General features: G+C 35.9%; 1 protein-coding gene across 1 annotated transcript in view; it reads left to right on the forward strand.

The window, feature by feature from the left end:
- The window catches only part of LOC113235309 (transmembrane and TPR repeat-containing protein 1-like), a 206,033-nt gene extending 201,646 nt beyond the window's left edge, over positions 1-4,387 (forward strand). Inside the window, 5 exon segments of the mRNA XM_026470970.1 lie at positions 50-217; positions 1,817-2,016; positions 2,248-2,413; positions 3,059-3,182; positions 3,283-4,387. Coding sequence (XP_026326755.1) covers positions 50-217; positions 1,817-2,016; positions 2,248-2,413; positions 3,059-3,182; positions 3,283-3,609 — 985 coding nt within the window. The 3' untranslated portion in view covers positions 3,610-4,387.
- Positions 4,388-12,666: the final 8,279 nt, after the last annotated feature.

Consider the following 12,666-nt stretch of genomic DNA (forward strand, 5'->3'; position numbering starts at 1 on the left):
ATAATAACAGCGAAAGTCAAAAATAATAAAAGTACTCCCTTGCCAATACTAAAGTTGACGTTTTGACCACTAGATTATGGCCAACATACGCAAGTGCCCACAACAACATCGGTACTCTAGTCTCCGGGATGGATAACGCTGAACACCATTTTCTTCAAGCCATCAAGTACAATAAGTACCATGTCAATGCGCATTATAATCTTGGCAAGTTGTACAAGTAAGTATTTTTAGTCATTTCCAGTGCTCGGACTTTTTTTAACGTACACACACATAAGGGACACCCTGTGTCGCGGGTGCCGTGGACACAAACATAGACAACCACAAATTACACCCAAACTCACGAGATAAATAAATGTAGGCCATACAAATATTTCTCCCGGCTCGGGAATAGAACCCGAGACCTCTTGCGTGGCAGTCCAGCATGATAACCGTTCCGCCAAGGAGGCAGTTAATAGTAAATTGAGTTAAGTTATCTAAATTTTGGACGTTTTCTTAGTATGGACATACTCATTTCGTGATATGACCAAAAAAAATTTCCGGGATTCATATTGTAACAACGCATACGAACTTAGGCCACGAATAAAATTAATACAGGCATATTCAGTTTTATTTATATATATGGATTCATTATAATAATTACAATATATAATACATACGGACTTACTAACGTAATTGTTCTCTCAAAGAAGAAATCACATTGTCAAACAATAGAAACCGCCAATATTTGGCAACGGCAATGGTTTCTATTGTTTGTCTTGTTTTATTTTCGTTCTGTGTGAAAGAGACCGTAGTTACTTCTTTCTACAGCGAAATGTGCGTGCAATGCGCTCTTGTAAAGTTTTTTACTGGACAGGTACACCTCTATAAACACAATTATAATATTATTTTTTGAAACAATTATTTGTAGCAAATCTCATTAAATAATACGCATATTCAAATATAATCAGTTTCGAGAAGTTCTGGAATTTGTAGAAGGAGAATGTCCAGATTATTATTTACGTTACTGAAATTTTAGGTAAATTTAACTCCCACAATTTCGATCTCGAGTCATTTCTCATGTTGCAAAGACAGGAGATACTAAAAAATATTTAAGCAACACGTATGTATAGAATAATGAATATTGCAAACACATCGGAGCCCTCTAAGGTGGTGGCTTATAATAAGTGCTTAGCTTTTGGGCAAATTTCGCATTGAGTTACAACCTATTTGACTGGCTGTAGCACACACAATCTTGTTTATTTAATTTCTTGTTGTTTGTTTTTATTCCTTTAATTGTGATTTCTGTGTTTCTATATTGTAAACGTTTTATCTATCTATATATCTATGCACATCGCTTTTAAAATGAGCGCTTCGTCCGCGAACTAATTAAAAGAACTTCTTTGCTTCTTCTTGCTTGCTTCTCTTTTTTTCTTCTTTCTTTTTCTTTCTTCTTATTTGTTTTTCAAAAGTAAAACAAACAAGAATCAATACAAAAAAACGACTCATCCGGAGAACAGAGTCCGATGTGATTATATAGCGAAAAGAGAATAAGTACGTTACGAGAATAATTTCGGTATTCAAACTAAGGCCTATGTAAAGGAGTTTTGAATATTTGAATATTATTTCGTTTCGGAAATATGAAATCCAACAAAAGTCGATCTGACATCCACAGCGAAGAAGAACGAACAAAATGTGCTATGTCCTGAGAACAAATAGTCTTGCACTTAGATCTTTGTTCTACGGATGAGTCGAAAAATATTTATAATCACGTGAAAACAATACATGAGTAGGTCCTATTTTCATAGTACTAACTTTAACTAAAGGCTTTTTTTGCCAGAAAAAGTGGTCGAGCAACTCAAGCAATATCGATGCTGGAGAAATGCATTTGGCTGCAGCCACGATTTGTGCAAGCGCTGGTGGAACTTCTTACCCTGACTCCAGACTGTCAGAAGCAACCACTTTTAAGGAAACTTTTGGAGCTAGAGCCGCTGAATTGGGAGCATTATGTGCTTTATGGGAACTGGTTCAGAGAGAAAGGTTAGTACAAGAAACTTAAATGAATAAAGGATTAATATCCGTGTAACAATCTTCCAGCAATGTAATGTTATTGTAGGGTTTTATATTTAATGCTTCTACGAAAAGCAATGTCATGAATAATTTTTTGTTTCTTTGTTTTTAAATAATAGTTTCCTTTCGTCCCATAGTACAGGACCAACATGGAACATTAAATGAAACAAGCTAATTAGAATACGTTTCTATTATTTTTAGGGTTACACAGTCCAGCATCTAATTTGTACCTAGAAGCAATACGACTGAGTTTCAGAACACGAACCGTTGCGCGCCCCGTACGGTCAGACTTGATTGCCTTAAGATCACTGGCGTTAATGTATCGCTCATTGGGTCAAAGATCACGTACTTTACAACTGCTAACGAGGTAAGTGGCGTTAAGTGCGCAAAGAGGCGAAGAATGTGGTTGTTGCAACACAATATTTCTCCGATTATTTTACGTACGTACCTATCGACACAAGTTCTTTGAAATTGGAACTGTCCACCAGGCTTTGACTTTAATTGTATTTGATTATAGCAATGAAAAACTTATGTGAAATCATGTAGTATTGAAGTTCGTTCTGAATTGTCTGTAGCAATAAGAGTATCGACACATAACAAGAGATCCGTAATTGCAAAAATGTTGTCACAACGAATGCTTGCAATATTATTGCTCAAACATAAAGCGCATCTGTTGCTTTCATCCTATAAACTTTGATGACAACGACTTCCTAGGAATAAAGAGCAATCTCCACTACATTGGAGATAGAAATTTTACATTTACAGCATACTATAAAGTTAAGAAATAAAAACCTAATCAAATTGTAAAGGAACACAGGAAAAGCAAAGTTACGATATTATTTTATTGTTTTATATCTTTTTATGTTTTTAATCAGAGGTACATCGTATTGTGATCATTAAAGTATGCCGCAAAATTGAAGATATTGTATTTATGTACTCATATTTTACTTACTTATTAAACATGACAATATTACTTTAGTTATTGTCAATTTCTACGAGAATGTTATTACAGATGGCACACTTGGCGACGTGGTTGGCCAAGCGCTGCTGCCACTCATCTCTATTTACGAGACTGGAGACTTAAGATGGAGTTAGAGGGACGAATCCAGATTTACTCGAAGGCTGTTAATCCTACAGTGAGTATTGAATAAGTTATGAAGAATTTTGAAGAAGATAAGCTAACCTACATATTTAAAAATATATAAAAATTATGCTTTCTAATTATTTTGTTCACAGAAATCAACAAGATGCTTCGATCACTCACAACTAGCTGTAAAAAGTAAAGAAGAAAAAAAATCTAATAAAGAATCTATTAAAACAGAACAATTTGTGAAAAGTGTAACGAAAGACAATGTTAAAAGTGATAGTTGCTGTAAATCTTGTGGGACCAAGAAAAGGATATCAATATCATCACAGATTAAAACTACTCATAATAAATCGGAAATAGGGCTGAAAGAAAAGAAATGTACATTGCATAGGAAAGACAAGAATGATAAGAATGCTAATGTTATACCGAGTATTGGAGCTCCGCTGGCTGAACACATTCTTATGAAAACGTACTAGTGTGTTTAAGTGCTTCCGTTTGCCGAGATAGCGTAGAAAAAACTTGAAAACTTCACATGGGTTTGTCTTCTCCTAACATAAATATGAATTTAATTAAAAGGATATCAAATTTTTTCACTAACGACTAGTGAATGTTTTAATGTTTTAATCTAAAATTATTAAAATGAACTCAAGTCCTAACGAAGGAGATATTAACTTTTACCAGAAAATCATTCACAGACTTTCTGTTACTGAGAAACATCTATATTATTATTATTCAACCCGCTCATGTGACACGACATTATGTGAATATTTTCTATGTTACCTTGTCAAGGTTGCAGGTGTGATACAGTATGAAACGTGGAAAACTTCATGCTTGTGATGGTCAGATTCTAATTTGTATGAATGACATTAGTCATAACGCTGACAATATCGCAAGTTTATTGTAATTTAAATAAATAAGTTATGCAAGTATCGTGTTTAGAAATCTCATTTTGGGGGTTTACAATAAACAAAAGAAACAGTTCTTTGGTAAATGATGGTTCTAGGGAACCACGCTAATTTGTTTGAACAATGTTCAGAAAGACACGCAAATTGATTTGAACTTTACGTACAATTTGACATCGTTAAAACATAATATGTTTAATTGCATGGAAACCCATCCAAAAGATGAGTGACGGACGCCAGATGGTTCATCAGAGAGAAAGCGATATAAGGCATTAAAGTAGACCTATGTCCAACCATGGAAGGATGTATATACATCCAATCATACAATGATATTATTACCTTTTTTATTTCAATTCGTTAAATTATTAAAATTTTTATAGTAATAATTGATAGTCTATAGCTTAACGCAAAAAGTTAAAGATTTTGTGTCACTTCTTGTTGTATCATCGATAGCATAAAATGTGATGCTTTCCATCGTAGTGAAAGAATTTGCCAATCGGCATAAGATACTCGCTGATTGCTGCCCAGGATGCACTAGACGTACAAGAAAGGAATATGATATCGTACGGGGAGGTTCCTTTCGTGTACTCTACTGTTTTTGTCACTAAAATGGATGGCCTGTTCATTATTTTTGAAATAACTAATTTTTGAATTCTTCAAGTTCCCTTGAAATTTCTAAGCACGATAACATTAGATAGTCAACTAATATACGATTTGTAGAAAGAAGATTATATTTTTGTCAAAAGTTAGGATGGTTTTGAAGCACAATGTTTTTACGCTAGACCTAGAAATGTGCCATTTTAGATGTATGAAGCTTGGCCTTAAACAGTAACAAGTGCTTGATTGTGAATGAAAGAAGGTTTTATATGACATGAATTCATTTCTAGTCATAATTTCTATAAACCACGTGTATTCTTTAGGTTTCTTACAAACAGTAAGAGTTTTCAAATTCTCTACAATTCTTTTATTTTTCTATAAATTTCTTCAGTAATTGTTATCTTAATGTTGTTTCTCTTGATCATTTAAAATTTCTTTTAAAGTTCCTATTTTCAATGTCTAGTTTTTCCTTTCTACAATATATTCTAAGGATGAAACTCTGTAACTTTTGTATATTATTAATTGTCACATTTTTCATATTCATTGTTATTAAAATATACATCATTTAACCAAAATCTCATGTCGACTACCATAACAATAAGTTGTATATAATATTTTTAAAGAATAGACATAAAGGCACATAAAAATGCTTTGAATGTACTGAGAAATAAAAGATTGGAGTACTCCGTGTATTTTCTTTCGCCCTCTCGTTATATTTCATATTATATTTACAGAACAAATTAAATCTGCACCACTCTTGAATTATTTCAGAAATCCCAAAATAGCAAATTATACATTGTTACATTTATCGCCAAAACTCTCATATAACATTATCTTAATTGTGCATACACTAAAGAATCTTTCATTGAAAATTGAATATAGCACCTGAAAATGGTACCAAAACTTTTCCAATTTTACGGCGGGCCACATAATTGTTCTTGACCCCAGACGTAATCCAAAGTAATAAAGAAGTGGTCATAGTAGGTACCCAATTTTAAAGTTACGCATCGAATCAAACCCCTGCTTTCTAAGACACCCAGAGAGCAAAGGTAAGGTATCGGTATAGGTAAGGATCTTCATCGGATAAGATATCAGCTGCCAAACAAAACGTATTTTGGGCTGAATGGGCTATTTTTATAGAAAATTTAAAAATGTTTTTATTAATACAACATTCCTGTCAAAAAAATGTCCTTCGGTAGTATGAGTGGTTCCAAGAAAGTTTACTTCACACTTATTTGCCACTTTGCATTGACGCACATTCTTGCCAGTTCTAAAAATAAGATAACTGCTATATATAAATATATATTTTGAACTATTTCAAGCTGGAAACTATAAGAAAGAAACATAGACGGGTGGGCTACAACAAATGTAATTTCTGAAGGCTAGCAGGCTGCGCGTAGCGAGTTGTATCACATAATAATATCACGTAATATAATATCTATACAGCCTACTTTATACGAAACTGATACCAGGCTATTGTATTTTAAATGAATCGTTTTTCTTTTATACCGTTTTTTCGTATGATTTACTTACCTTTAGACGCAACTGTAGACGATATAATCAAAGCATTAGAGATACCTGTAATAAACATAAGATCCTAAGTTACTATGATTGTACCGAATAGTAATTTACTATTGAATCTGAAGTACGCCAATACTACTGTAGCCTAGCCATAACCCCGCAATAGGGAAACCTTGTACTGTGGGTGCCATGGACACACACATAGACAACCTAAACAAAGACAAAAAAACAACAAATTACACTAAAACTCACTATTATTATTATTGCATGAGATATTAAATAAAAGAGGAAAAGTTTTTTTAATATATCATGGACACACGCTATGTTAAGCGACGATGTGACCGACGACAGGACGCGTTTGCCTAAAATATGCCTATTCACGCCAGCTTTGAAGAGCCCCAAATTGTACTTTTCGGGAAACACAGATGTCGGTAGAGTATTCCATTCCTTTGCCGTACGCATCAGAAAGGAGGAAGCAAAGCACTTAGTGCGAATAGGTGGTATATCAACTACACAAGTATGGAGTGTTCCGGACCTTCTAGTCGACCGAAAGTGGAACGACGAGGGTGGAACTAAATTGAAAAGTTCCTGCGCACACTCCTCGAAAACCGACAAGCAGGCTACTTTTCTGCGATGATCGAGATTTTCTAACTTCGACTCCACAAGAGAATTGTTGTTAATAAATCTCTTTGCTTTTCGCTCCACCGAGTCCAAGGCAGCTAACTGGTAATGGGCAGAGCCATCCCAAAGGGGGGCAACATTACTCCATATACGATCGAACTTGTGCTTTATACAGATTTAAAAGCAGTTCATGTGTGAAGTACCGCCTGACCTTATGCCTAGTTTTTTGACAGCAGTTTTTGCCAAGCACTCAAGTTAGGCCCAAAATAGCCTATATAACTGCGGTATATATTGTTCATTATATGTTATACGAGCCCTATATCCCACCTACGGTGGGGTCGAGCTTGGCCTGCGTCACGTGGTTGGGCTTAGATTACGGGGTGTGCTTATGCTCTTCGGTGGCACAGCGGTTAGTGCTATGGGCGCTTGGTGAAGAGGTTCCGGGTTCAACTCCCGATTTGGGCCAATTTAGGAAACTAACATTTCGAAATTGATTCTGGTCTGTGTATTCTGAGTATTGCCCTCGGAGATATCGTTACTGTGGTTACTCATAGTACAAGATATTCCCTAACTTGAGAAAAGAAATTTGGTGTGATTGTCTGGTATTATTTCTCTAAATACGTAACCTAAATACTTCTCTTTAGTATAGCTACCAAGAAAAAAGAATCTAAGAGAGAGACGGTTAAGATACAACAACGCTATAAATATGTCATTTCCACTACATCGAGAAGTGTTCCTTACATTTTGAACAATTGTGAGATCTTGTACTCGTAATAGAGCCTCCGCTTACTACCTAGGTGGCGTATGGACACTAGACGTCGGCATACGGCCTCGGCACTTAGGACTTTGTTTTAAAAAATTAACATGGCTATCATGCGCAAAAAAAGCGCATCAATATTATACAGAGTGCGTGGCAGCAGCCACAGCGTGCTGAGGGAGATGGCTGACAGTGGGGACTGTCCACTGATCGGCCACTTGCTGAGAAGGACGAGGTCACTTTTAGAAATAAAATACTAACATACTCACTAAGTTTGTACTAACAATTTATGGATCACGGTTGTCTGAAATAAATACTTTTTATTTTATTTTTATTTTATACTGGCGGCCATGTTGAAAAATGGCAAAAAGTAAATTTTGACCGGAAATTGTTATTAAAAACTCATAAAGAACCTCACATACCGATTTTCAGTCGAATTACAGCAAATTTTTATCTGCCACCAAAAAGTTTCTATGGCAGCCCAATTGAAAAATGGCGAAAAATAAGTTTGGATCATAAATTATTAGTTATTAGAGTCTGTATGGGTGTTTACCCATACAGACTCCGACACGCCGATTTTCAGTCGAATTAGAGTAATTTTTTATCTGCGGTCAAAAAACGCTCGTATTGCGGCCATATTGAAAAATGGCGAAAAACTAATGTTGATCACAAATTATTATCAAGTTCTCCTAGAGACTCCCCCATGCCAATTTTCAAAGGAATCAGACCATTTTTTTTATACCGCCAACGAACGTTTGTAAGGTGGCCTGATATTTGAAAATGGCGAAAAACCCAATTTCGAGCACAAATTATTATCGATACTTCTAGAGGCCTTCTCATGCCAATGTTAAGCCGAAACAGAGCAAGTCCCTTTCGGCACCTATTTTTAACGAAAAAAAACGCTAATGTGGCAATCATATTAAATAATGGCGAAAAATTACTTTTGAACGCAAATTATGATTAAGGACTGCTAAAGATCCCCGCATGCCAATTTTCAGCCGGATCGAAGCAAGTTTAAAGAGTAGCTTTATATACATATATATATCAGTCTATGGTGAGCAGGGTATATTTCTCCCAGGTATTGTAAATAAAAAGATCCAAGTAACAATTACGATGGTGTAATGTCCAGCACAAAGGCACAATGGACAAAAACATGAGCACAAGCACTGGCACGGATACGCTATGGCGTAGGGAAAACAGTTTGCGAAACGTCAGAAACGTCGTAACGTTTTATTTTAACTGCCTCCGTAGCCAAACGGTTACCTGGCCGGACTGCCATGCATAGGTCCCAGGTTCGAGTCCCGGGCCGGGAGAAATATTTGTATGGCCTACATTTATTTCTCTCGTGAGGTTGGGTGTAATTTCTGGTGGTCTATGTATGTGTCCATGGCACCCGCGACACAGGGTTTCCCTAGTACGAGGCTATGTTGAGTGTGTACGTTATTATTATTTATCGTTGGACGACCGTCGCGTCTAGGCTGTTCCCATATCACGACTATCTGTCGTGACTGTGTCGTGGACTTTTTTATCGTTGAACGACAGTTGTGCCTAGCTGTTCCTACTGTCCTTTCCTACTGTCCTTTCCTACTGTCCTACTGTTCCTTGTGTTACTACACAATTTTAATAGTAATCGACATGAAGTTCTGCAAGAAGGAAAATAAGATGATTTGTGATTTATGAGCACGTCTTCTCGTTTCTAGAATTGTAATGGGAGTTACGACGGATAGAATTAAAGTAATAATAGTGAAGGAAAGGGAATTGGACAACGATTCAAAAATTATAGAAAATAAGTGGCCAGGCACCAGAAAAACGGATGGTAAAAAGATGACACTGCTATGCAATAAAAATGAGTAGGGCGGTAGCATCAACCCAAGCGGCTTTTCTATTTCTATGCACTAAAAACGTTAATGAAGCTTCAGCAATGAAATACCTCCATTTATATAGACAAAAATGAATGGTGTACTTAGGCGATTATGACATTGATTATCACTTTACTTATCACCATGATTATCACTGCACCGCGCCCCGCGACGGAGCGCGAGACGCGAAATCATGCGCGCAGTGGCGGAGACGCAGATCTGCGTGAATACGCGGTGTAATCTGCGCTGGGGCAGCGGTCTAGCGGCCCCGCGATACAAGCTTAAAGTACGTGTTTCGCAGTTGATCGCCGTAGTGATTGTATATGTAGACGAGATCCTTCTTTGACAAGAATGGTTAATAATACAGAACTCATTCAGGACGCTGCAGTAATACTGTATATTTGGTTTTTGTTTACTCAAACAAAAAGACACCGAAGATGTTGAATACATCCCTTTTTACGAACCAGTGGAAAATCTGAATTTCATTACAAAGATTTAAGAAAATATGAAGATAAATTTGGTCAATTTTCAATAGCAAATATAAATTTATTGACGTCGAGATCGATTTTAGAAAATTGAACATGTCCTTAAGCTTAAAAATCTGCGCGGTAGTGTGGAGCGCAGTATACGCCCCTAAAACGCGCGGTAAAAACGCGCGCGCCGTGCTAACAGTGTGTTCTACGGCGCATGTTTTCCATATGAGCAGAGGTACTTCAGTACAACGTTAGAAAACGCTGCTCCGCGCTCCTTCGCTTGGCGCGGAGCAGTGTGATATCCGCCTTACCTATGTATAATCAAAAATAAACCTTATGAATTTATTATTACAGCGATTTGAACAACAATCAAACATTCAAATTTTCCCGAACATGTAACTAAACAAGATACAGTTGAAATGTGTAAAATCAGTTCCAGTGCTTCCAAACTTTGAACTAATTTAGTAGTATAGAAAATCCGAAAGCACCTGTCGAGTTCAGATACATAAGTAAAATAAATATTCTGCCCTATTTTCATACTACGTAGATTTTAGGGAAATACTAGTTAGATTTTAAGGTAAGATTTTAAGTTAGATCGACAGGATACACATTTTTGGTACATACTATCTGTATACAAGTCAATCATTTAGTAGCAGCAGAGCTCCTTGTGAGAGTTCGTCCCGGGAAGTACTGCCACCTTACATATTTCTGAGGCCAAGCAGTAATGTCAGCATTACTGTGTTCCGATTTTGAAGGGTAAGGGTGCTGGTGAAATTACAGGCGCATGGGATTTGTCAACTTGTCTCAGGGTGACGGGCGCAGTGGCAATTCTCCTCAGATCTTTGCGATTTAAAGCTCTGAGTGGCACCGCTATACGATATATATATATATATATATATATATATATTCTAGATTGTCTGGAATTTTTATACATACAAGATTTATCGAGTTCATTTTTAGATTTTTTTATTCTTAGGTACTATTATTATTAGCATACATATATCTATAACTGAAGAGCTCGTATTCACGATCTATATATGTAATATAGATTGTAAATCTCAAAAAGGTCAAAATTCGATAGATGGCGCTGATCGATAACCTGCTAGTAGTTTAAATTACATAAATTACCAGTAGATATCAATTAATTCATCTTTAATATGAAATATAAATGGTCAACATTATTTTCTGATATATTCATACTTGTCAATAGATGGCATTTCATTGCATGACGTTAATCCTAAACAAAATTAAAGAATAGCCGGCAGTATCAATCTTTAGCAGCGATTACTTTGTTAAATAACGTAATTACTTAATTAAAATGTAGTAAGTTCAACTACAAATAGTATTCTAAATATGCTTAATATAGACGAAAATAATTCTACATTTCTCACCTAGTTACTGAAGACTGAGCCTACTAATTACTGGAGTGGCGTGCCCAGGAGGCTGGAAACGTTTCCTCTCCTCTTTGGATGGCTAAGCTTATTTTTTGGCGAAAGTGGCAGCCAGCCGTCCAGTTAAGGGTGGCTTCAACGAAGCGAGCTGAAAGCTCCTTTGCGAGCAGAAGCAAGGAGTTTCGCTTATGCCCCAGAGTTTCTGCCGCAAAAGGCACAAAACTGTCACCATTGGCTGTTTTGCACTGGTTGAGTTCCGTACCACATTCGTCAGACAAATCGAATCCCACATTCATTGTCTGACATTGTCATTAAGCAAAAACAAACATGTTTGTTTAGGAATTAAAATTGTTTAATATCTTTCTTGTTTAAAAAAAACACAAAAACAATATTTACTTACCTAAATCAGAACAAAAAAGATAAATGTACCTACAGATATCTACAAGCAAGGCAAGCACACTAAAACAATCTAAATGTGGGAATAGATAATTTGCAGCGGCACGCAGATTGACTCGCAACAATTTCACACAATTTAAACTTTGATACAACTCTTGGTGACTTGCCACCCGTTTAGATTAACGTTGACTTTAGTTAGCTATTTTATACCGTGTCTTGTGTAGATAGTCTTTAGAACATGGATTTCGTAACATTAAAATGTAAATACAAAACTTTGTATTGAGAAACCTTGTATTTTTTGGTTCCACATCACCATTATAAAATAATGTTAATAAATTAAGCAATGATAGGAGTACATCAGAAACGCAATACATAAAAAATAATCTGGCCTATTGTCAACAAGCGTTAATATTGTACTTTTACATTAGGTTCCAAAGCATCGCGTTGATGTATTGTTGCGATTGCTGCAGCAATGTTCGGCTATTGAGACCACTTGGCGGTTATGATGGAGGTCACACGGATGAAATTACTGCCTGAAGGACTTGCACTACAACCATTTTTTAATAATCTGCAGTTTAATTATTAGTTGCTTCAAGGATGTGGGAAAATATCATGATTTTCGAACACTTGATGAAGGTCTGTATTGGTTCGGCGTCTTTGAATGTAATTTAATAGTCTACCATATAATAACTTTGAAGCAGTTAAAGTTTGAAAAGCAACAATGTAGAACCTACCGATATTCCTATAAAAAAAATTATTGAAAGTTCTAGAATTTTCGCCACGTATCGAGATATTTCCAAAAAGCGACAAAATCTTGTCGAAAACTTTTTTGCATGTTTACTTACGCTAAACTTCTAATATGTTATTTTTCTTAAATTAATTTTTATGAACATTTTGCCTCTGTATGTGTCTCAGACCCGAACCCCGCTGAAAAAACATGTCAGAGATGATAATGATGATTACATATTTGTACAACATCTACAACAAAAATTAAAACAAAAGTCCTTAACAAACAA

This window comes from Hyposmocoma kahamanoa, unplaced genomic scaffold (genome assembly GCF_003589595.1).
Source record: "Hyposmocoma kahamanoa isolate Upper Pololo Valley unplaced genomic scaffold, ASM358959v1 87, whole genome shotgun sequence".
NCBI lineage: Eukaryota > Metazoa > Arthropoda > Insecta > Lepidoptera > Cosmopterigidae > Hyposmocoma > Hyposmocoma kahamanoa.